Genomic DNA, 25,222 nt, shown 5'->3' on the forward strand with positions numbered 1-25,222 from the left:
AGGAGGAGTCAAGACAGGAGCTGTGACGAGTTTCTCTTTGAGAGTGTTGAAAGCAACGTCACACTCAGGAGTCCAGACATACTTCACATGCTTCTGGAGGAGGTTGGAAAGAGGCTTTGCAATCTTAGAGAAATTCTCAACGAGTCTTCGGCAATAGTTTGCAAGACCAAGAAAACTGCGAAGCTGCTTGACATTCTGAGGAGGTTCCCAATTCACAATTGCAGACACCTTCTCGGGATTAACAGCGATGCCCTTGGCAGAGATGATATGACCAAGGTAAAGAACTTCATCGAGCCAAAACTCACATTTGGAAAACTTCGCATAGAATTGATACTCTCTGAGCTTGTCGAGCACCAATCGCAAATGTTTGGCATGATCCTTCTTGTTCTTGGAGAAGACCAAGATATCATCGAGATACACCAGGATGAATTCATTGGTATAGGGGTTGAAGATAAAATTCATCATTCGAGAGAATGTTGGAGGAGCATTGACAAGGCCGAAAGATATGACAGTATATTCATAAGAACCAAATCTTGTTCTGAATGCTGTCTTGGGAATATCTTCTTCACGAATGCGAATCTGATGATAACCCATACGAAGGTCAAGCTTGGAGAAAACTTTAGCACCCTTGAGTTGCTCGAATAGCTCATTGATGTTGGGAAGTGGATACTTGTTCTTGATTGTCTTCTTGTTCAATGGACGGTAGTCGACACAAAGTCGTTCCGTGCCATCCTTCTTCTGGACAAAAAGAACACCACAACCCTATGGAGATGAACTCGGTCTGATCAAACCCAGACGCTCTTATTCATCGAGCTGTTTGTTTAATTCTTTCAGCTCCTTGGGTCCAAGCTTGTAAGGACGCTTGCAAACGGGTTCAGTGCCAGGCTCAAGATCGATAACGAACTCAACTGGCCGGTGAGGAGGCATACCCGGAAGCTCTTCTGGAAAGACATCTTGATACTCACAGACGACTGGAATTTGAGAAATAACATCCAATTCGCCCTTCTCATTGAGCTCACATGTAACACGGTGGCGGAGCTCCAAAATTTGTCTGCTCATTATCATTGTGAATTTTTTTAATTATACACGAATAAATTCTGTCCTATGCGTGACACTCCGGTCCTGACGTTATTGGAATGCAATTCCGGTGACACACGGTAAATTTCTGTCAAAAATAAACTGAAGCACGAAAGTTGTCATGCTTGCCAATTAAAGTTGACATCCTCACGTAATTAACTTGCCATCGAAAACGTTCGAACTTGCCATGTGCTTGTACCTGACGTAGTGACGTGTGGCACTTATTAGGTCCTAAATTTAATGAACATTTTCACCGTTGGCCCTTTTGACCCATTGGCCTGGATCCGTCACTGAGTGTACATATACACGAGCTGGTTGGGCGTCTACTACTACTTGAAGCTTTTACTGATTAAAGCTGAATGCTTGTTTACAAACGATGAGGAGAATAGGAGATGCTATTTATATAGGAGTTCTAAACCAACTTGTACTAAAATATTTGATAAGGAGAGACCCACTGTCATTAGTGGAAAAAGGGGCTGCCGGCTGATTTGGAAATCCTGAAGTACAGGATCAAAACTGAAGACACAAGCACACTAGAGGCTTTGATTACCTCCCTCCACACCTATACTACTTGTAACCTCCCCTGTTGCTGTTTGCTCTGGTTTCCTTTTCTTTCCTTGGCCTTTTTTTAGGGCCCAAAATTTCCATTGCCATGGAAATATGTAAATAACTATGTAAAGAAAACCTTTTCTTTAATACATAACATTGGAGTCTCTCCTACTGTTTTCATTGCTCAAAAAACAATATTTATACATCCGCAAAAAAAAATTATTGGCTGTGAGGTGTCAGTTACATCACAGTGTACTACTTGAACCAACAACCTACGGCTCCTTGCCGACTTTTTCGAAAAAGGGTGGATTTTATTAGCTCAAAATAAAGCATCAAGAGAATACAAACGCGATGAGCACACACCCGGCCTCTGCACAGTTAGGATGCACACAGCCAACATCAACCCACAAAAAAACACGCCTGCAAATAGCAAAGTCATATAAAACCAAAGCTATGCATGGGCGAGAAAAAGAAAGAAAGAAAAAAAAACCCAAAGTGATCAGTTCCGTGATCGGCAAACTACAGGAAAGACCATATCCGCACCAACTGTCTCAATGCAAAGACTGACTGACAGACAGAAATCAATGCAAAGAACGAAATTCAATTTCTCACGGAAACTTGCGACTCCGTTTCGCATCTATGCTCAACATTTCCATCTGACCCCTCGAACAGCGCTTCGAAAGATTATAAAGGAAGATTGCCCTGCTTTTTCTCTCCAAAAAATTGGGTTTATATGTCTCAGGGAATCCTGGAACACTCTTTCAGGCACACAACTATAAACCGGTGCAGTACTAGCTAGGACTGAACATGCTATATATTCTTTGTGCACTGTCATTTTCATGACTAAATTGTAGTACTAGTTGAAGGGAATGCCGACTGCTCTCAGTCTTAAAACTCTTGCCCTGTAACTTTGTCACCCCGCTGCAAATTTCAAGGCAGAGAATCAGAAGTACCTGCTCTGCCAAGGAGACTATGATGTGTATACCAGAGATGAGCTCACTCAACACACTGCTTACAAGAGAAATGATGAAGAAGAGCCGCAGCAGACCTTCAGGGAGAAACAACTCACAAGGAAGGAATCACGAAACTCATTACAATGCGTTGCACAAATGATCTATATATGCAAAATAACCAGAGCACACAAACCTTCCCTAGAAAACTACCAACTGCATCCAGTTTTCTCGAGACAAGTTCACGCATCAACATCAACGACCATTCATCGAATATCACAAACAGAGACTTGATAGCGCAAAATGGACCTTTGATGATGGGCTGGTCAACCTCTGGAAAATAACAACCATTCCTCAAAACACAACCACCAAGCTCCACGGTATCAAATCAAACCATGTAGACAAATCAAGTATATCTTTTTCCAATTTCATTGTTTCTGTCAGAATGAGTTCAGAAAAACACATAAACCAGAGGTGAAAAGTAGCGGCGTTGTGCAGTCTCGGATGCGCGGAGCCTTTCGATTGCGTCGACGGTACAGTGGCATGGGCTTGTCTGCTTGGCGAAGCCGACTTCGCCTGCGGCACACAGGCGCCGTGGCACACATAGCGCAAAATAAAACTTCATAATTGCATACTACTAGAAAAGCAATACAACTGTTTATATTTTATAAAAGCAACAGGTGCATGCAAAGATATATTAGTTGCAGCCTGCAGTACTACCAGCTTACATAAGATGCGAACCAGGATAGAAACAACCAGTACCAACTGAACTTAACACATACGCACTAGTACATCTGCGAGTTCGGATTTGAACCTTGAGCTTAGGGACCACCTCCTGAATCCTAGTTTAATTTGCTTCAAAAGTGGGTAACAAAAGCATTCCATTGCTGAATGAAGTAGATCAGTTTGCAGTTCGTCACAAGGGGTGAGATAACATTATTACATTAGACAGACAAACAAGGGCAGTTGGTGACACAATCTCCCGAAAGGCTATCTAGAACATCTATAGCAACCGTCCACAGGGCCTATCAAAAGGGTCCGCCACCGAAAAATCATGGGTGTGCCTATGGTGTTTGAAATCTTGTCGTACATCCCTCTTTAGTTCAATTTGTGCATCTTGAGAAGCTCTATTCTCCACCTGTAGCTCTTCATGTAGATACTGCATCCGTTTGTCATTGCCGTGGCCGAGGACTCCGATTTCCATTTCCTCCAGCACTTTGGCATTCAAAATAAAGAACTTGGCAAAATTAATTATTGCCCTCTTGATACCATCATAATTCTTCAACACCACCTTTTTTAGATTGAGTTCAAGGCATTCAATTGGATCAAGTGGGTCATACTCCCGCACATTGTTAATATCCTTTTCTGAATGCAACTCCGGATAGAAAAAAGAATCCCTTTCTGGATGTGACTGCAGATAGAAAAAAGAAACCCTGATATAAAGGCAGTTGTTAAAAAATTAGGAACAAAATACTAGCACTATAACATAAGCTACTGCTGAGTTTGACATTAGATATGAATACTCACAACAATGACATACAACTTCTCCAAGCAAGGGAAGCACTTGAGGAAGTTAACAACTGAGTCCAGATTAGGACCAATAGAGTCAAGAAGTAAAATCTTAACAGTGTGCATTTTGGTTATCAAGCTGACGGCAACCATTTTCTGGAGAAAAGGACAACAAGTGTGATATGAGAATAATACCATGCATGTAGAAAACGGCGAATGACACGCCCGTTTGTGCTTGCAGCTAACCTGAAAAACCGTGGTTCCAATGCGGAGTGTGGATATGCCTCCAGATAACAAACCAAGTATCTTCAGTTTAGGTGCCTGGATTATGCGGATGGTCGCTGGACCACAGTCTGGATCAAGTGGTACCAACCTCTCAAGGGAAGGGGCGTCCTCAATGACCAGCTCCTGAAATGTGATGACACTTCTCCAACGGCCGTAGAAGCTGATGCTCCTGATAGTCGGCGAGTTGATGCAAACGCGACCACATTCCATGTTGTGCAGTGAAACACTTGCAAAACAGAGCACCCGGAGATGAAGGTTTTGAAAGAGTCCTCCGAGATACCGACATCGTACATGATAAGCTCTTTAAGGTGCGGAAAACTCGGTGGTGCCCCCAGGTCGGGAAATTGGCACTGGCTGAGGCTGAGCAGGCAAAGCGTGGGAGCGAAGCGGATCAGCGCGTGCGACGGCAGCAGCACATAGCCGCTCCGTTTGTTGGCGACCTCGAGGTCCTGGAGGCCGGAGAGGGACCTGGAGCGGAACCAGCCATCGACAACGCCCGGGATGTTGGGCCAGTATACGAGGTGGAGCGCAAAGCGTCGGGTCGGGCCTGGGTGGTCGGAGAGGATCTTGGAGACGAAGGCGATGCGCTTGTGCATGCACTCGTGGGTGGCACCGCAGAGGGTGCACTCCTCCCCACGGAGGGCGAAGTCAGCGCCAAGGTTGAGCGGCGCATTGGACGAGAGCCAGAGGGGACGCCACCGGCGCGAGAGGAGCTGCGTGCGCGCGCCGTCCCTGGTGGGGAGGAGGGAGATGACGGTGCCGAGTACCTCGTCGGGGAGGTGGCTCATGAGGTCTAGGTCGTCGAGGCCTCCATGCTCCTCGCCGCCGCCGGCCCCAGGCGGTACTTGCTGGTCGCCGGCTCCAACGGATGTAGGGCTCTTGGGGGCTTCCTCCTCCATGGCCGTGGTGGAGTTGCCCTTGTGTCGAGGGTGATGAGATCCAGGGCGGGAGGCGGCCTTGAGAAGCGTCCGACTCTGGTATGATGGGTGCCTCTGAGATCGGGTCGGATTTGATAGCTGCCTCTTCGTGTTTAGGTAGGGTTCTGTTGGTTGCCATCATCGATCTACGAAGCGGCATGAGCTGTGCGGCGAGTTGGACCTCCTGCCCGATCGGCAGCCTCGGACACCATGTTCATTCATTCTTGTAATCTCGACTCAATTCAGAGCATCTAGATCTCCACTGAATTCTGTGCTCCTGCAAACGGGAGACACGTCAACTTTTTTATTTCGTATGCTACTTGTTCAGCACATATGCATGGTTGTTGGCATGCAGATTCCTTCAGGACTTTGGTCGTATCCATGTAATCACAGAGTTCGCTGGGACAGAACATGGCAGTATTTAGTGAATCTAAAAAACTGTATTTACTGGTAAACGTTGACGAGACTACAAACATGTACAGAATCAGGTTTGGTTTTACTCAATATTGGAATTGATAATCAAGCCACACACAGCAGCACGACTCCGACGGCCATCGTCTCCTCTGTCGATCCCTCCTATGTAATCAAGCACTCTTTTTTTTTTATCCAATTACCATGGTCAGATAAAATGACATCTATGACGCGTTCACAGCTTAACTAAAGGCAAAATGAGGTGGAGACTGACGCCCAGCTAGTACATGGTGCTCTTTCTGAATTCTGAATCAGAAACAGAGTCTCGCCTGGGGTTTTCCACCTGCGAAATTTAGCCGTGTTTGTTGTTCAATGTGTAAGCCCCAAGACGGTGGCCTGGGGCCTCGGTCCGAAAAAGCTTGTCCCTTGAATGGATGGTATCTAGCACCAACCGGACGGAGGGAGTATGATGCACCGGCGAGATGAGCTCACTCAACACAGTGAAATTTTCACAAGAGAGAAATGAAGGCATAATGGAGAGAACCGCAACGAACCTTCACGGAATAATAAATGAATCAGGAAACTCATAAAGACCTCGCTCTGGTTATACAGTTCCACAAACAGTCTTGTATATGCAAATCAACCAGAGCACACAACCTTCCCTTCCCTGGAAAGCTACTAGGGCATCGCAACAAGTTTCCTCGAGACAAGTTCAAGCATTTGTCGAATTACACAGACAGAGACCTGGCAGCACAGGATGGACTTTGATGATGGGCTAGTCGACCTCCAATCACACCATGTAAACAAAATCAGAAATCAAGAATATCTTTTCCCAAATTCACAGTTTGTGCCAGAATGAGCTCCGCAAAACATTATTTAAAAGCATTGATGTAAAGTAGTATACCTTTTCTTGCCACCTAAATGCACACAGAAAAAAAAATCAGCATTTAAACTGTACAATGAACTTAGATCCCTTGCTAAACAGAACAAGCTAGGTGACGTAATCTCAACAAAATTTATGGTGGGATGCTATGTTCTCTGGAAGATGGCATCAGGTCATCAAGACGATGTGATCTCAACTGAATTTTGCGGATCTCCTCTCTGCGCCTGTACTGTAACTGTAAGCCGTCATGCATCCAAATGAGACACATGAGCTTTTTTTAATTTCTGAATCTACGAGGAAGGATTCATCCATCAGTTGGAAAGATGTTCCATTCAGGCCCACAACTACATATCATTGCAGCACTAAGCTGGGACTGAACACTCTGTTATCTTTTCGTGACCAAAATGTATTTGAAACGGAATGCTAACTAATTTCAGAGTGAATTTCTTCATTTGTGAGCGACTAAAATGTTGGTTGGAGATTTCTTGTACACGGATGGCTGCCAGTACAAGTGTACAACTATAACACGACTCTGACGGCCACCATCTCCTGTCTCCTCTGTCCTCTTATGGAGGCATATCACAGCAGGGCAGAAGAACTTTGGAGGCTGGGGAGTCATTGTCCGAGATCACCCAGGAGAGTGACGGCTGCTGCTATAGGTATATGGCCGGCCGTGCGCTTCACAGCTGAACTTAAGGCAATGGAAGAAGCGTTGAACCGAGCTTGTGGGCGCCGTTCATATTGTGGTGGAGACTGATGCCCAGCCAGTGCGCGCTGCTCTCTCCGAATCAGGCACGAGCAGATTCCTCATGAAGAGCTCATAACAAAACAATCAGGAAAGTCACAAAGACCTCACTCTGATTATGAAAAATTGCGCAAATGGTTTATATATTCAAATCAACCACAACACACAATCTTCCCTGAAAAGCTAAGGCATTCGCCGAATTGCAGAAACAGAGACTTGATATGTGGCACTGGGCAACCACTAGAAAATAACAATCATTCCTCAAAACACAGTAGCCAATTGCTCGATGGTATCAATCAAACCATGTGGTCAAATACCATATATTTTTTCCTTCCAAATTCACATTTTGTGTCAAAATGAGGCCAGGAAATCACTTAAAACAGAGGTTAAAACTAGTATACCTTTTAATGCCACCTGATTATGGAAAGAAAATTCAGCATTCAAACTTCATTTACCTTCTTTTGTATTAGAATGAAAGAAACACCGATACATGCATGTTGACAACAAAATTTGAAATGTGTGGAAGTACTGAATTCTGTAAATCAAACATACACTCCTGGTTAAGCTAGCAGATACAAGGTTGCAAATATTATGATTGGTTGTTTCATCAGTTTGAAGTAAGGGAACTTAATAACCCGCTGAAAAAGTTGTAATGAATTGCATGGAAAGAAACAAATTTGATACTACATACTTTTAGACATAACAACGCAAGACTGTTTTTCCACTAAAGCAAGTGGTGCATAGTGCATACACAGGTATATTACCTGCAACCTATACCAGCTTACATATGACAACAAGCAGGACAGAAACAACTAGCACCAACTAAACATAAGTACATAACACATACACACTAGCAACATTCAAGTCTCTTGTACTTCAGCAAGTTTGGATTTGAACCTTGGGCTTGGGCATCATCTCCTGAATCCCGGTTTGCTTCATAGTGGGTAACAAAGCATTCCATTGTTGAATGAAGTACAACATTTTGCAGTTCATCACAACTTCACAAGGATGAGATAACATTGCTACATTAGACAGACAAACAAGAGCAGCCAGTGACACAATCTCCGGAAAGGCTACCTAGAACATCTGTAGCAAGCGTCAATAGGGCCTATCAAAAGGATCATCCATTGAAAAATCATGGGTATGCCTGTGGTGTTTGAATTTCCGTTCTGCATCCCTCTTTAGTTCAATCTTTGCATCTCGAGAAGCTCTATTCTCCACTTGTAGCTGTCTAGACTGATAACGCATCCATTTGTCGTTGCGGTGGTTGAGGACTCCGATTTCCATTTCCTCTAGCACTTTTGCACTTAATATGAAGAACTTGGCAAAGTCAATTGTTGGCCTCTTGTTACCATAATAATCCTTCAACACCACTTTTTTTAGATGGAGCTCAAGGCATTCAATTGCATCAAGTTTATCATACTTCTGCACATTATTCATATCCTTTTGAGAACGCGACTGGGGATAGAAAGAAAATGATATAAATGCAGTTGCTAACAGGTTATAAATAAAATACCAGTTGCTACCAGGTTAGTTTGAGAGTTAAAACAACAAATATGAATACTCACAATGCTGACATACAACTTCCCCAAGCAAGGGAAGCACTTGAGGAAGCTAACAACTGAAGTCAGATTATGACCAGCAGAATTGAGGACCAAAATCTTCACTGTGTCCATTTGGGTTGCCAAGTTGACAGCAATCATTTTCTGGGAAATAAAACATGCAAGATGAGAATAATAGCTTGCGTATAAGAATGCCGAATGTGAAGATGAACTTGCTGCTAACCTGAAAAATTGTGGTTCCTGCTATGTGGAGAGTGGATATGCCTTCAGATAACAGCGGCATGCGTATCCCGTCTCGGCCGTCGGCATAGTTCGGACGCCGTTAGCCGCCCGTCACGAGCGGGGTCGCCGGGCCCATGGGTATGCCGACGGCAGCTGTCGGCGTGCTCGTAGCTAGGTCGACGGCCTTTCTGTGCCGACGGTGGCCGTCGGCTTATCTAGGGGTAGCCCGACGGCCTGGATACGTCGACGGCCTGGACCTGGCTGTCGGCATAGCTCTGAATAGGCCGACGGGGGCCGTCAGTATTGTCTCGGCCGTCGGGATAGCGCCCTGTTCCAGTAGTGCAGACCCAATATCTCTAGTTTGGAGCCCGGATTACTCGAATGGTCACCCAACTACAGTCTGGATCCAGTGGTACTAACCTCTCAAGGCAAGGGGTGTCTTCAATGACTAGTTCCTGGGATTCTTTGTTCCAAGGAGTGACTGGAGTGTAGAAGCTGATGCTTCTATGAGTCAACAGAGTTTTTTTTTGACCGGAACTGGCAGGTGTTCTGCCTTTTTCATTATAGTAGGGGGGAAAACTGTACAGTGTTGCCAGGAGGATCGACAACCAGGTAAGAAGGGAGACATAACGAGATCAGAGCGCCATGGATGAGCGCCAGAGGGGCCTCCACCGGCGGGAGAGAGCTGCGTGCGGGCGCCGTCCTTGGCGGGGAGGAGGGAGACGATGGCGCCGAGGACGTCGTCGGGGAGGCGGCTGATGAGATCATCCTTGGTGGGGAAGAGGGAGAGGATGGCGCCCATGGCGTGGTCGTGTAGACGGGTTAGGCGTCGGCTGATGAGGTCGTCGAGGCGGCGGCCGATGAGGTCGACGAGGTCGCTCTGCTGTTCCTCCTGCTGGCTGCTACTCCCCGGCTGTACTGGCTGGTCGTCGGCTTGGACGGATCGGCGCCTCTTGGAAGCGTGCATTGCCGGCGCCGCGGCCTCTCCGCCCTCCATGGCTGGCGGGGAGGTTTTGGTGGCGGTGTGGTCGGGTATTTTGGGCGGATTGGGGATTCAGTTGGTCTAGACGACTCTAGACTCGAGAGACGGCGAACCCTCGGCAAGTCACGAGTGTGGGCTGGCTTCCACGGGCCGAAGCAAAATGCAGCCCAGCCTAGCCCAAGTCATCATCCTTTGCGATGCCTCTAGGACTTTCTAAAAAAACACACACAATTTTAGTCCCACCAGTGTTGCACCTAAGGAGGTGTTTGTTTCGTCAAATTCTGCCCGTCACCTGTTTACAGTGTAAACCGATATCGTTACGTGCGTTTGGTGAGACAACTCTGTAATCACGTTCCTCTGTAATCAGTTCCAGGCCATCTATCGAACGATACCCCCCACCCCCCAGCGGTAAAGGCTTCCTTACCGCTCGACTCTGCCCCTCACCCGCGACTCGCTCCTCCCCTCGATCCGTCCCGCGCCGCCGCCTCCCTTCCAGTCCAGCGACGCCGCGCCGCCGCCTCCCCTCGACCCCCTTCGGTCCTCTCCTCCTGGTCCAGCCGCCGGGTTGACCTCGCCGCATTAGTCGCCGGGAACGACCACGCCAGCCGCCTCCGACGCCGATGAGGGTGGACCATTGAAGCCGCGTACGAGGAGCACAAAGGCCCATCTGCCCATCTCCGGATCGATCTCTTCCTCCATCAGTCTCCTACTACAGATCTGAAGGTTAGGGTTACTAGTCCATCTGTTCTTGATCTTGAAGTAAAAAAATATGTGTGCTTGATCTGTTCTTGATCTACTAATGATCTGTTATAGGTTGATGTCTAGCATATATTTCCATCTGTTCTTGATCTTGAAGTAAAAAAATGTGTGACTTGATCAGTTCTTGATCTACTAATGATCTGTTATAGGTTGATGTCTAGCATATATTTCCATCTGTTCTTGATCTTGAAGTAAAAAAATATGTGTTCTTGATATATTAATGATCTGTTATAGGTTGATGTCTATTAATGATCTATTCTTGATCTTGAAGTAGAAAGATATGTGTTCTTGATCTGTTCTTTTATTAGTGATGACTAGTGGAGTATAATTGGTGGTCTGTCCTTTGTATTTTTCTGATGTGTTCATCATCTGCCTAGTTAGGTAACTAGGCAAATAGATGAATTAGGTTGGCTGGTCACAAAAAGGAAGGAAGGTGTTTTGTTCGATGCATGTTCCTGTTGACAATTGGACCATCTTCTTTAGCTTTCTGATGTGAAATCATATCCAGATACTTGGAACTTTGCATGACCAGTAGATCGATGGTGATATCCACATATCAACTAGATATTTGTTGACTGTTCCTCTAGTTTTTTGATATGCAATTTTCCTATCCATATGCAGCAGTTGTATTTGTATATGACTTAATTAGGCTTCTGATGTGCAAGTTTTTTTGAATCCATTGTACCTTTGCATGACAAATGCATGTGCAAGTTTTTTCATCATCCTAAAATCTATCCAGTTTCTTGTTTTGTACTACCACCAATTTTTAGGAAAGAAAGTCATACCAACCTTAAATAGGTATATTTTCCTTATGCAGTTATGGCTCGTCTTCCTTTAAGTGCGAGGCGTGGAAGGAGAAATGCAATATTTTTTAATCTGACCACTTCCATTATGCTTGTATACTATTATGTGTGATTCATGTTTGCATTAGCTTATAGGAGAAAATGTTGGCAAATAGAAAGGAGAATTAAAATTAGAGAGTTAAGGGGAGAGAACTTGTATCGACTAATTCGTGAGAGCGACGCTATGTGAATAAGTCAACTTCGTATGGATAGGAGAACATTTCATATATTATGTGAGATGGTGAGAGATGTTGGTGGTCTAAAGGGTACAAGGAACACATCATTAGAGGAGATAGTGGCATCATTCTTGTATGTGTTATCACACCATCTCAAAAATAGGACAGTAGGAAAATTCTTCTATCGAAGCCCTGAGCCAATTAGTAGAAACTTCAACGCTTGTCTTCTAGCTGTCTTGAAGCTGCACCATGTGCTACTTAAGAAGCCTGAACCTATACCCGAGGATTTCACCGATGATAAGTGGAAGTATTTCAAGGTAAATAGCTACTAATAAAAAATATTATTCACTAGATGATCTCAATAGTGGTAAAAGATGCTAATATTTGCACATTGCTCTTTATGTTGTAGAATTGCCTTAGAGCATTAGATGGCACACACATAGGCGTAACAGTCCCAGCTAATTTGAAAGGAAGGTATCGATCAAGGTTGGGTGATATAGATCCAAATGTGTTAGGTGTATGTGCACCTGACATGCAATTCATCTACATATTACCCGGTTGGGAAGGTTCTGCACATGATGGTCGGGTTCTTAGGGATGCCATCTCACGGCCAAATGGGTTGCGTGTCCCCGAAGGCCAATATTATCTTGTCGATGCTGGCTACACAAACGCAAAAGGATTTTTAGCTCCATATCGAGGTCAAAGGTATCACTTGGGTGGTTGGACACCACAAAATCCACCTCGTAGCGCGGAAGAATATCTCAACATGCGCCACGCTAGAGCCCGAAATATAGTAGAAAGGTGCTTTGGAAGGTTGAAGGGTCGGTGGGGGATTTTGAGGTCTCCTTCCTTTTTTCCCATGAAGACTCAATGTCGAATCATCATGGCATGCGCACTCTTGCATAATCTTATATTGCAAAAGATGTCTGTCGACCCACTTGATATCAACGAGCCAATAATACAAGATACATTAGAAGACATGGAGGAAGAATTGGAACAACCAGAATTCATCACTTCTATCTCAACTTCGAATGAGTGGACAAATTTTCGGAATGAACTTGCTCAGGGCATGTATAATAGACATAGGGCTGCTAGGGCGCATTGAGGTATAAGTTATTTCTATTTGTTCCCTTCTATATATATTTCCATCTCATTTACATTTGTTTCCTTTCAATTATATTTGCAAGCTACAATTGCATCTCGTTTGCATTTGTTTTCTTTCATATATATTTGCCATCTCATTTGTACCCATTCTTGCTTGTGCAGATATGGACCGTGTGGATAGCTCGAGCACGTCTCGTGGAAGAGGCAAGAATAAAAGGAATTGGTCTTCCGATGAGGACGATGAGCTTATTAAAGCTTTGTATGAGTTATCTTTGGACCCGAGGTGGAAAGCTGATGGTGCCTTCAAGGGTGGATACCTGGGGATATTGGAAAAGCATCTTGCTGAAAAGTGTCCAGGCCGTGGTATCACTGCATCTCCGCACATTGAATCAAGAGTGAGGCACTTCAGGAAGAAATTTGGTGCCGTTGAAGTAATGCTATCCAAAAGTGGTTTCACATGGGATGGAAGTCGAAAGATGATTCAGTGCGAGAAGGCACAATATGAAGCTCATTGTCAGGTAGATCACTTGAACCACTAAAACTGAATACCTTAGTAATGCTTTGTGCTGAATTTCCTTGCTATCGAAAGTAGTACCGTTTCTATCCCTTGTTATTGTCCTTGCTATCGAAAACCAACTTTCTTCTTTTGTAAAAAAACATGTAGATTCACAAGGAGGCTAAGGGATTGTATGGTGTATCATTTCCATACTTTGAACAATTGGCTGCTATCTATGGCAAAGACATTGCAACAGGAGAAAGTGCGGAAGGCTTTGGAGAGGCAGTGGGAAACTTGGAGAAGGAAATTGCTATGGAGGAAGAAGAAAATGAGGAAGAGGACATGATCTCAACAGGAACAGCTCCACGGTCCATTGACACTTGCTCTATTGATACAACTAGTTCGAAGAGGCAGAAAAAGGAGCCAAGGCCAAAGAGGGCGACGGGACCAGGCGATCCATTTGCAGCCATGCTTCAAGATGTTAATAGCCAGCTGAACAGCGTGACACAACATGTGGGTGCAAGGACAACATCATTTACAGCAGCAATGGCGCGAGAAGCAGCACAAGAAGACCCTCAACAGAAATCAAGAGAAAATGCAATTAGTGAATTGTCTAGGCTTGCATTTACTGGGAGCGAGATCGTTGAAGCTGCAACTATATTCGCTAAAGCTCCAGAGCACATGAACATGATGCTTGTGCTTCCAGGCATTCTGAGGAGGGACTTCGTCCTGAAAATGCTGTCCGGTATCCCTTTTTCTAAACTCTCTTTAATAATATGCACTATCTTGTGATGCAGTTTTTGTTTTAGCGAAAATGTTCAGCAACTCATGTGTGACCACATTTTTCTAATATGTGATATCTAGACTGCCATATAAATCTGTTTCCACGGCGTTCGCTTTCACTAACACTGTCCTCCAAACTTTGGTCAATTGGTCCTCTCCCAAACTTGTTTGCCGCTGTTATAAACCTTAACTAGTCTTGATTACTACCAGCGACCCGCAAGCTAGATCTTGATTAATACTACTACCCACAGAATATTACTACTGCTACCATAGCTAGCTCCTGGTACATGTGCAACTGCAACAGGCTAATTAACATTTCTCCACCGTCAACTTTGCACGGTTTGCAGTAACACAACATGTATTACTGTAGTTAACTCTTTGCAAAAACAAAGAGCTCTTGATATGTGTTTTTGGTTGGTCATATATAAGCCAAACTTGTGCTGAAGTTTTTTTCCTTGTATCTAACTCCTGCTTATTGGCTCCTCATTGGCAGATGAAAGAAAGAAGCAAGGTTGATGGGAAAGAAGGTCCTTCTCCAGTAATGGTGTGTACAAAACCCACCTCATTTTACTATTGTTATATATTTGTCAAAAGTGTTGAAAAGCATGGAGTAGATCTCATCCTTTCCACCATATTTTAGTATATGTTCTTGTACTATACATCATTGTAGTCTGTGTTAGCTAAGAGAGTGCTTTTCATTTCATTGGTCTTGCAGTATACATCATTTTCCTATTGTTATCTTTGTCAAAGTGTTGAAATGCATGGAGCAGATTCCCACCTTTTCCTTCGTCAAAGTGTTGATGAGAAAGAACAATCATGTTATAGTTGCTATTATTATTTTTATTATTGGTTGTTGCTTGTGTGTTTCTTTATCCTCATTTTAACTCGTGCTTATTGGCAGATGAGAAAATAAGCAAGGTTCATTAGAAAATGGGATCAGTGGTGTGGCGTGGAAGATGAAGATGAATGGAAAAGCTTCTTTGCAAGATTGTGAACTGGGCCTTCCTATTTATCCTATAATATAAAAACAATTTTAGGGACTAATTATGTAGTTTATTTCGAAGTGTCGTTGAATTCCGAGTTCGTATCATTTTCATTTTAAAAATGTGTAATGTCGTTACAGTGGAGCCAAATTCTGGTTAAAAGATGTCTTTGCATTGGATGAATGCAAAAATATTTCTAAATTGTGTGCTTGTTTGATGCATGTGAAAGCCCATGTTGTGTTCTGTACTGTGAAAGGTGCCTGTTACTGTGTCAAACCAAACACTGTTTAGGTACCTGTTTCCTTTACACTGTAGAACCAAACAAAATGGGGTTTGTCCAGTCCGGTGCTGTTACAGTCTGTAAATAGTTCCCATTTACGTTTACGTTACCACTGGACGAAACAAACACCTCCTAAGGTGCATTGCCGAATTCCTCTCTCTGTCTACAATGTTCCATCATCCATGAAAATGATGACAAAATCTCTGCGTTTTCTCAAAAAAAAAAATGAATTTTCAAAGAAAAGAAATCTTCTTTTACGGGAAAAAGAAAAGAAGTCAATACACGAACCAAATATATAGAGAAGTGGAACAACTTATTTGGAAAATAACTTCAATGTATTATTTATTGAAACCACAAAAGATTTATTAAACAAAAACAAAATACGAAAAATAAACTAAGAGAGAAAGAACGATACAACAAATCCATCCGCGAAAAAAGAAAAGAAAAATACAACAAATTAAACATGGATGGACATCGTTAAGATCTCATGTGCTTCTTTAAACCTCGACCTTATGAATCAACGATCCACTCACGCGTCTGCGTGGAGACTAGCTAATGCCATCTCAGTCGCCAGTATTATTTTTGTGGACCAACTAGTCATCGGTAGTATCGCTACGACGATGAACGTAGTATTTATCTTCTTTTTTAGGGACGATGTTGTGACAACGACCGGGCTTCCAATCAGCCAGCTTCGTTGCCTCCCAAGCCACAACAGCATTACAAGAGTGGGGCGGAGCCTACACGGTAGAATAAGTCCCTCCATAGTCCATATATATCAGTGATGCATGCCCAACGCCATTGCTCCTTTTCCACCAAACACTAATCATAGTCATCAGCTTCTCTTCCTAAACAACTGATCGGAGGATCCAGAGAGATGGCGGGGGTGAGCACTGCGACTGGGGCGATGAGCTCCCTCCTCGGCAAGCTCGCCACCTTGCTCACCAATGAGTATAAGCTGCTTGCGGGGGTTCGCAAGCAGATCGAGTTCCTCCAGCGCGAGCTCAGCAGCATGCAAGTCTTGCTGGAGAGACTGGCGGACATGGAGGAGAAACTCGACACCACGGCCAAGGACTGGAGAGGCAAAGTGCGCGACCTCAGGTACGACATAGAAGACTGCATCGACCGCTTCATGGACCGGCTTGGAAGCGGAGAAGCCAAGCGGGGATTTATGAAGAGAACCGCGCACCGGCTTAGAACGCTGTGGGCGCGCCATGATATCGCGACCCAGATCAAGGACCTCAAAGCTCGCGTCATCGAGGAGAGCCAGCGGCGTGACAGGTACAAGCTTGATGAGAGTTGCTACACTCCACCACAAATTGTGGAGGTTGATCCACGGATAACTGCACTCTACGACGATGTCAGCGGCTTGGTGGCAATAGATGGCCCAGTGAAGGACATCGCTTCCTTGTTGATGGATGAGAAAGAAATGCAGCTGAAAGTGGTGGCCATTGTGGGATCGATCCGGAGGACTGGGGAAGACGACCCTAGCCATGGAGGTCTATCGCAAGATCGGAGGAGACTTCCAGTACCGAGCTTCTGTGTCTGTGTCACGTACACTTGATCTAGAGAATCTTTTGAAGGATATCTTGTCTCAAATTGACAAAGATGCGTATGGAGAGTGTCAATCAGAGGGTTGGAGATTTCAACAACTAATCCGTAAAATCAAACAGATCTTGACTGGAAAAAGGTACTCCTATCGTGTTGTTTATTTATTTATTTTTTCCATGAACAAGTAATATTAATTAATTCCTATAATTCATGGCGCAAGGCCCCAACCATCAGGTACTGTGTTAATCAGTGACAACCTTTTTTCACAGAATACCATATTTGTTGTAATATATCTATAAACAGTTTTGCTAAAGCACACTAAAGCCACACCATCCTAACCACCATGTTAAGGGTCTACTCTCCCTCCGTTCCTAAATATATGTTTTTTTAGAGTTTTCACTATGACTACATACGGAGGAAAATGAGTGAATCTACACTCTAAAATTTGTATATATACATCCATACATAGTCCATGTAAATCTCTAAAAAAGACTTATATTTAGAAATGGAGGGAGTAGAAGGTAAAATATGCGTCAATATAGTTGAGCGTTGTGTTTTAGAGGGTAGTATTAGAGTTCATGGTTGAAACTTAAACTTGGGCAATAGTTTAGTTTAGTCGGGGCAAAGTAGTCTTGTTTCTTTCTTCTATCAATGAAAGTCACCTTGTACCTAGATATGCTTCAAAAATAAAAATAAAATCCACTTGCCAATGGGATGAATGAGTTACTTCTAGTATTTTTATTGCTGCAAACAAAATAATTTACTACAAGAAAATTAAGTATGGACAATTTTTGTACCAGCTTGCAAATATCAAATTGATTGCTAGTGCAAGTTATCACAGTTATACAGTTTTTTTTTTTTTGAGGGGATCACAGTTATACAGTTATGACAATGCACATCATTGAATACAGATACTTCATTGTTATTGATGACGTATGGAAAGAACAAGATTGAAAAATGGTCAAGGCAGCATTTCCTAAGAATAATAATGGTAGCAGAATAATTGCTACAACACGCATTACTGGTGTAGCTAATCTGTGTTGTTCCAACTCTGGTGGTCAACCTTATCAAATGGCACCTCTAAATGATGTTGATTCTCGAAGATTGTTTTGTAAGAGGATTTTCTATTCGGATGATCCTTGTCCTGCTGATCTGGAAGAAGTTGCTACCAGGATCTTAAAAAAATGTGGTGGTCTGCCATTGGCTATAATTACATTTGCAAGTTTGCTTGCCGGTAAGGCACATGACAAGGATGAATGGGAGAGACTCCAAGATTCCATTGGTATTGGTTCTTTGCTTGAAAAAGATGGGAACTTAAAGGTGATGAAAGATATATTATTACTTAGTTACTGGAATCTCCCACACCAGCTGAAGACTTGCTTATTGTACTTGTGTATATATCCAGAGGACTATAATATCAGCTGTGAAGAATTGAAGTGGAAATGGATGGCTGAAGGATTCCTTAAAAGACAATGTGGACATTTGGATCAAGCAGCATAGAACTGTTTTAACGAACTTGTAAATTCAAATTTGATCCAACCAATTGAATGTGATGGCAGTGTGCAATATTGTCGGGTCCATGATATGGTGCTTGACCTTATAATATCTTTATCAAATGAAGAGAATTTTGCCACTGTTTTGAATGGATTTATTGCAAATCTGCTCCAAACAAGATTCGTCGTCTGTCCATGCAATCTTGTGGCGGGAAGTGCAATGGGACAGTTTGTGCAATTACAGAAACCAAGTCGCATGTTCACTCACTGACTATGTTTCAAAGAGGCGAGCAGAAAATAAATATTGTGGGCTTCCATGCTTTGCGGGTGTTGGGTCTCGAGGGATATGAATGGTTGGAAAACAAGCATTTAAAAAATATAGGAAGTTCACCTCAGCTGAGGTTTTTGCGAATTCATAGTAATAAAATTACTGAGATTCCTAGGGAAATTGGAAAGCTACAACACCTAGAGACTCTCGATTTGAATGGCTGTATGTCAGGTTTAAGACTGCCATCTACTATGGTGCATTTGCATAAATTGGTGCGCCTATTTGTCAACCCCAGTGACTGGTTGCCTGCAGATGCGTTCAGGGGTATGCAAGCCTTGGAGGTCTTGCAGGGGGAAAACATCTGGGGAACTGGCAACCCAATGAGATTTGCAGAAGAGCTTGGGCATCTAACAAAATTGAGAAGACTGTCTATAGTTCCCACGATGGTGTGCAAGGAATATGCAATAAGAGGAAGAATAATAGAACTTTTGGTGTTATCTGTACGTGAGTTGGGCAAATGCAACCTTCGAGATCTTAATACTAATAGAGAGATCTGCTGGCATCTATTTCGAGACCCATATTGCACCTATCCATACCTCCAAGTTCTTAGAATTGAGACAATAGTTGAAGAAGTTCCGAAGGGAGTGGGCTCCCTAAAAAATCTGACGAATCTATACTTGAAAGTAGCTGAATTTGATAAGGAGGTCTCCATATCCTCATGAGCATGCCTTCTCTGGCCTATCTTCAGCTAGAGGTTACAAGCGTAGTCAAAGGAAAGTTGATGATCGGTGCTGACGGATTCAACCTCCTAACGGAGTTCTTCTTCGCGTACCTATTACTGCACAGTATTGAACCAACAGACGGATTGCAGCTAACATTCTCACTAGGTGCTGTGCCAGCACTCCGACAGCTCCATCTTCAACTGAAACCAATGGTGGTGATGTATGAATTTTTTGCTAACTTGGGCATCGAGCATTTTTCAGGCCTTACACACCTCCAGGTCGAAATTGATTGCTGCAGAGCAGCTCCAGGCCAGGTGGAGACTATGGAGTCTTACATTGAAAGGGCAATCGAGTTGCACCCTGGCCATGAAATCCATGTCAGCAGAATCTCGGAACGTTACATGTTTAAGGATGATATGCAGTGGGAAGAGGCCATCGCAAAAGACAGAAAGGAGAGGGAAGAACTAAAAATATATATAGCTAAAATACAGGAGGAAGAAAGGACACGGGCAGAATGACCGTCTGGTCACCGGAAACTAGAGCTGCCTTATCCTGGTAATTCAAACGATAGTGGTTTTACTAACTCCCACAAGAAACAATTATCTAAATTATGTCCTATAGTCATCGTTCTAAAACAAGAAGAACATGTTGCATCTACACTGTGCTGGCCCTGTATTCATCTTGTACAGCATGTAAAGAGCTAGACGCTCGTCCGATCCTCCTACTATTACTCCCTCCATCTCATAATATAAGATCGTTTATTATACTAGTGTAGTGTCAAAAAGGCTCTTATATTATGGGACAGAGGGAGTAGTATTTACCGCAAGTCTGCAACTGGCCACCAGCATGGGACTTGCACTCCGAGAGACATATACGTATTTGATTTCTCAGTTGAGTTTCCTGACTAGATATACTCAAGGTGCAGCGTTTGCCTCTAGTGTGAGCATTTGCAGGCCTCCCTTCCCATTGGGTTGCTTGAGTATAAGTGTTCAGTTTGCTGCTTTGGCTGTGTATCACCGTCCCTGCATTTTATAACTCTAGTTGTAGCGAAACTCTGATATTATTTGCGTGTATGATTTAGACAATCAAGATTGTGCATTTGATGGGGTTGTGTTTGATTTGAGCGTGCACGTAGAAAACCTAGATGCACGGTCTGATCTGCTTGTTGCATAAAGGTTGGTCATTCAGGATGCTCTAAGCCAGCCTGACGTGCTTGAGCTTACAAACTACTCATGGTATATATCTTCTGCTTGGTAAGTTGGCCTGTCAAATGCTGATCTGTGATTCTCAACCAAATGCAGGGAGGAGCTCTGTTCTCCGGAAGATGACATCAAGTCATCAAGAAGATGTGATCTGAACTGAATTTTGTGGACCTCCACTCTGCGCCTGTAAGTCTGTAACTGGTAGCCGCCGCGCATCCAAATGAGACACATGAGCTTTTAATTTCTAAATCTGCTGGGAAGATGGCTCTTGGTACGTGGAAGGGTTCAGCCATCAGGTGGAAGGAGGTTCCATTCAGGCGCACAACCGCAAATCATTGCAGCGCTACGCTGGGACTGAATATGGTATATTTTTCATGACCAAAATATATTTGAATGTAATGCTGACTAGTTTTAGACTTAATTTCTTTCCCTGTGGGTAACTAAAATCTTTTTTCACAATGCATGATCTTTTTCAATATCGATGAACTTTTTTCAAAATCGCTGGACATTTTTCAAATTTGAGTTTTTTTAAATTGATTAAAAAATTCAAAATCATTGAACTTTTTTCAAAATTGATGTTTTTTTTCAATATCAATGAACTTTTCTTCAAATTTGTGAAATTTTTTTATAATCGACGAACTTTTTTCTCAAAATCATTGATTATTTTCCAAATTTGAAGAACTTTTTCCAGATTCATGAACATTTTTTAAAAATTGACGATTTTTTCAAAATCAATGACATTTCTTGAATTCCATGGACCTTTCAAATCACGTTAACTTTTTCAAAATTTTGAAAAAAAATTCCATGCTAGTGAACTTTTTTATTGCAAATCTATGAAATTTTTCTTCCAAGTTTACGTTTTCTATGAACCGTATCCCACACACCCCCGTATACCGCTTTTTCTATCAACAGTAAATGTTTGGAAAAAGAATCAGTCGCATGTCTTTTTTTTTCACATATTGGTGAACTAATAGATCAATTTGTTGACATCCTATAATGGATATATTTGAAGATATTATCCTCAAATATGAGCCCCTTATGAACTAGGCTAAGTTGTGTGTGAGGGGGAGGGGGGCATTTGCCCCCAACCCCCACCATGATATCTTGGTTGGTATATTGTTTATATTTCACATTATCCATGTTACCTGCATAAATAATTGAGACGCATGGCTAATTAGTAATAACCCTAGGTTGTACTAGTAACGGCGCACTCCTGAATGAGGACGAAGACGAACGTCGACAACGGCGAGGTCGCGCTCCTCAATCCTGGTTTGCTTCATAGTGGGTAACAAAGCATTCCATTGCAGAATGAAGTAGATCATTTTGCAAAGCATTACAAGGGTGAGATAACATTAGACACAAAAACAAGGGCAGCTGGTGACACAATCTCCAGAAAGGGTACCTAGAACATCTATAGCAAGTGTCCACACTAGAACATGACAAAGGGATCAGACGTTGAAAAAACATGGATATGCCACTCGCCTTTGAAATCCTGTTGTATAGCACTTTTTAGTTCAATTTGTGCATCTCGACAAGCTCTATTCCTCAACCTGTACTCCCTCCGTTTCTAAACATATATGTAGTCCATATTGAAATCTCTAAAAAGACTTGTATTTAGAAACGGAGGGAGAGTTGTCTACGATGATTGGGCAGCCATGTATTGTTTCCGCCGTTGATTAATTCAATTTCAATTTGCAATGGTAATTCAAATGATGGTGGTTTTACTCACTCCCACAAGAAACAATTATCTAAATTATGTCCTATAGTGATCGTTCTAGAACAACAAAACATGTTACATATACAGTGTGCTGAACTCTATATTCATCTTGTACAGCATGTGAAGAGCTAGACGGTCGCCCAATCCTCCTGCTATTTACCGCAAGTTTCCAAAATAACAAGAACATGATGCATATACAATGTGCATTCGATGGGGTTGTGTTTAATTCGAGCAGGCATCTAGGCTTTCTAGCTCTCTGTCATTGTGGAGTCTATGACTTTGGCCATGTACGTATTAGGCCCTGCTCTGCTTATTGCATAAAGCCAGCCTGACGGGCTTGAGCTTACAAACTACTACTAGTATATATCTTCCACCTGCTAAGTTGGCTTGTAATCTCAACTAAATTTAGGGTGGGATGCTCTGTTCTCTAGAAGATGGCATCAAGTCATCAATAAGATGTCATCTCAACTGAATTTTGTGGAACTCTACCCCGCGCATGTATTGTAACTGTTAGCCGCCATGCTTGCAAATGAGACCATGAGCTTCTAATTTATGAATCTACTGGGTACATGGCTCTTGGCACGTGGAAGGACTCAGCCATCAGGTGGAAGGAGGTTTGCATTCAGGCGCACAACTACATATCATTGCGGCACTAAGCAGGGACTGAACATGCTATATACTTCGTCACCAAAATGTATTTGAATGGAATGCTGACTACTTTCAGATTTAATTTCTTTCCCCATGAGTAACTAAAATGTTGATGCATCCATGTATTGTAACAGTCATTCATCAAAACTCACTAACCAATTGCTCCATGGTATCAAATCAAACCATGTACAAAAATCAAGTATAATTCCTTTTCCATTTTGAGGTTTGTGTCAGAATGAGGTCAGGAAACCATTACAAATAGAGGTGAAAAGTACATGTTCTAATGCCACTTAATTGTACACGGAATAAAATCACCATTCAAACTTTACCATCTTTTCTTTACAGACAAACAATACGTAACTATAAATGCAATTTCAAATGTCTGAAAGAAATGAATCTTGTAAAACGAACATAGATCCCTGGCTAAACAGCAGAAACAAGGTTTAAATTTGAAATAGTTATCTTAATGACTTGCTCACGAAGTTGAATGACTTCCATGCAAAGAAATAAAACACCAATGTTTTTCATTAAGTGCTGCATACGACGGATATATTGCCTGCAGCATCCAGTTCTACCAACTTACATATAACACAAAACAGGAGAGAAACAACAAGTACCAACTAAACATAACACAAACGTTCTTGTACATTAGAAAGTTTGGATTTGAACCTGGGCCTTAGGGACCACCTCCTGAATCCTGGTTTGCTTCAAAAGTGGGTAACATAGGCATTCCATTGCTGAATAAAGCAGATCATTTTGCGGCTTGAGATAACATTACTACATTAGACAGACAAACAAGGGCAGCCGATGACACAATCTCCGGAAAGGCTACCTAGAACATGTGTAGCTAGCGTCAATGGGGCCCATCAAAAGGACCAGCAATTGAAAAATCATGGATATGCCTGTGGTGTTCGAATTTCCCTTCTGCATCCCTCTTCAGTTCAATGTTTGCATCTCGAGAAGCTCTATTCTCCACTTGTAGCTGTCCATGTTGATAGTGCATCCATTCGTCGTTGCAGTGGTTGAGGACTCCGATTTCCATTTCGGCCGAATAGGAAGAGCCGCTCGAGGTGCGGAAAACTCGGTGGCAGGCCATCCAGAACCAGGCGGGGGAATCCGCAGCAGGTGAGGCTGAATATACGGAGCGTGGGCGCGAAGAGGATCAGCGCGTCCGACGGCAACCACGGCTGGAAGTGCCGCCATACCGACACCTTCGATAGGGAGATGGTGACCTCGAGGTCCTGGAGGACGACGAGGCTCCCGGAGCAAATCCAATCGTCCAGGGGGCGAGGTCGGGAGTGTCGTCGAGACAGAGTCGGCGGGCCGGGCCCGGGTTGTCGGAGAGGATCTTGGAGACCGGGAGGCTGCGGCCGAGGTCAACCTCGAGATTGAGCGGCGCATTGGATGAGAGCCAGAGGGGACGCCAGCGGTGGGAGAGGACCTGCGTGCGCGCTCCGTCCTTGGTGGGGAGGAGGGAGACGACGGTGCCGAGCATCTCGTCGGGGAGGCGGCTGATGAGGTCTAGGTCGTCGAGGCTTCCCTGCCCCTCGCCGCTGCCGCCCCCAGGTGGTACTCGCTGGTCTTCGGCTCCATCGGATCTCGGCCTCTTGGGAGCGCGCATCGTCGCCGCCGGTGGCTCCTCCATGGCCGGCGGGCGGGGAGCGGATTGGGGGAATGTGGAACGGCGAAGGCGAACCAGGGTTTGGTTTGCTTGTGCGAACTGGCCAACTGGGTGGAAATACGAGCGAGCAGAGAGGGAGGAGAGAAAATTCGTGGCAAGATGCAGCCCAACCCAACTCCAGACAGCTCGTCCATTGTAAAAAACAAAACAAAAAATTGACTTTGTCACCTCAAGGAAAAAAAAAGGAATATTACACACGAATTGCTTTTTTTCACGGGGAAATTACCTTTTCCATTAATTTCTCAACAGAAATGTATAGCTTTTGAAGAACATTTGGCCGGTCGGGCGGCGTGGCGTCGATCAAAACAGATCATATGTCTCGAGACGAAGTACACGACGCCACTTTTCTCTGGAAGTTTATTCGGGAGGTCTTCCTCAAAAAGGGTTTTGAGGCGGGTTTTGTGCAACGGATTATGCACCTCATCTCA

General features: G+C 43.5%; 2 protein-coding genes and 1 pseudogene across 2 annotated transcripts; 2 read left to right on the forward strand and 1 right to left on the reverse strand.

Moving 5' to 3' along the window:
- Positions 1-3,579: 3,579 nt before the first annotated feature.
- LOC109761968 (putative F-box/FBD/LRR-repeat protein At5g56810) lies at positions 3,580-5,269 on the reverse strand (annotated as a pseudogene).
- A 5,192-nt stretch (positions 5,270-10,461) lies between these two features.
- LOC109761965 (uncharacterized) lies at positions 10,462-15,454 on the forward strand. Its single transcript, XM_020320773.4, has 5 exons — positions 10,462-10,815; positions 13,136-13,491; positions 13,638-14,214; positions 14,746-14,796; positions 15,154-15,454. The coding sequence occupies exons 2-4, from the start codon at positions 13,138-13,140 to the stop codon at positions 14,766-14,768; spliced, it is 954 nt and encodes a 317-aa protein (XP_020176362.1). The 5' UTR covers positions 10,462-10,815; positions 13,136-13,137; the 3' UTR covers positions 14,769-14,796; positions 15,154-15,454.
- Positions 15,455-16,389: 935 nt separating this feature from the next.
- LOC109761964 (disease resistance protein Pik-2-like) lies at positions 16,390-20,064 on the forward strand. Its single transcript, XM_073502094.1, has 5 exons — positions 16,390-17,011; positions 17,082-17,202; positions 18,182-18,383; positions 18,737-19,528; positions 19,573-20,064. The coding sequence occupies exons 1-5, from the start codon at positions 16,390-16,392 to the stop codon at positions 20,062-20,064; spliced, it is 2,229 nt and encodes a 742-aa protein (XP_073358195.1).
- Positions 20,065-25,222: the final 5,158 nt, after the last annotated feature.

The sequence above is a fragment of the Aegilops tauschii genome, chromosome 1 (assembly GCF_002575655.3).
Source record: "Aegilops tauschii subsp. strangulata cultivar AL8/78 chromosome 1, Aet v6.0, whole genome shotgun sequence".
NCBI lineage: Eukaryota > Viridiplantae > Streptophyta > Magnoliopsida > Poales > Poaceae > Aegilops > Aegilops tauschii.

What these genes read in the sequence shown, in the direction of transcription:
- LOC109761965 (XM_020320773.4), top strand. Translation starts at nt 13,138, where the DNA reads ATGGACCGTGTGGATAGCTCGAGCACGTCTCGTGGAAGAGGCAAGAAT. An exon ending in AATATGAAGCTCATTGTCAG is followed by an intron (nt 13,492 to 13,637) that starts GTAGATCACTTG and finishes AAAAACATGTAG; the next exon opens with ATTCACAAGGAGGCTAAGGG. An exon ending in CGTCCTGAAAATGCTGTCCG is followed by an intron (nt 14,215 to 14,745) that starts GTATCCCTTTTT and finishes CCTCATTGGCAG; the next exon opens with ATGAAAGAAAGAAGCAAGGT.
- LOC109761964 (XM_073502094.1), top strand. Translation starts at nt 16,390, where the DNA reads ATGGCGGGGGTGAGCACTGCGACTGGGGCGATGAGCTCCCTCCTCGGC. An exon ending in AGACGACCCTAGCCATGGAG is followed by an intron (nt 17,012 to 17,081) that starts GTCTATCGCAAG and finishes CACTTGATCTAG; the next exon opens with AGAATCTTTTGAAGGATATC. An exon ending in CAGATCTTGACTGGAAAAAG is followed by an intron (nt 17,203 to 18,181) that starts GTACTCCTATCG and finishes GTTTTGTAAGAG; the next exon opens with GATTTTCTATTCGGATGATC.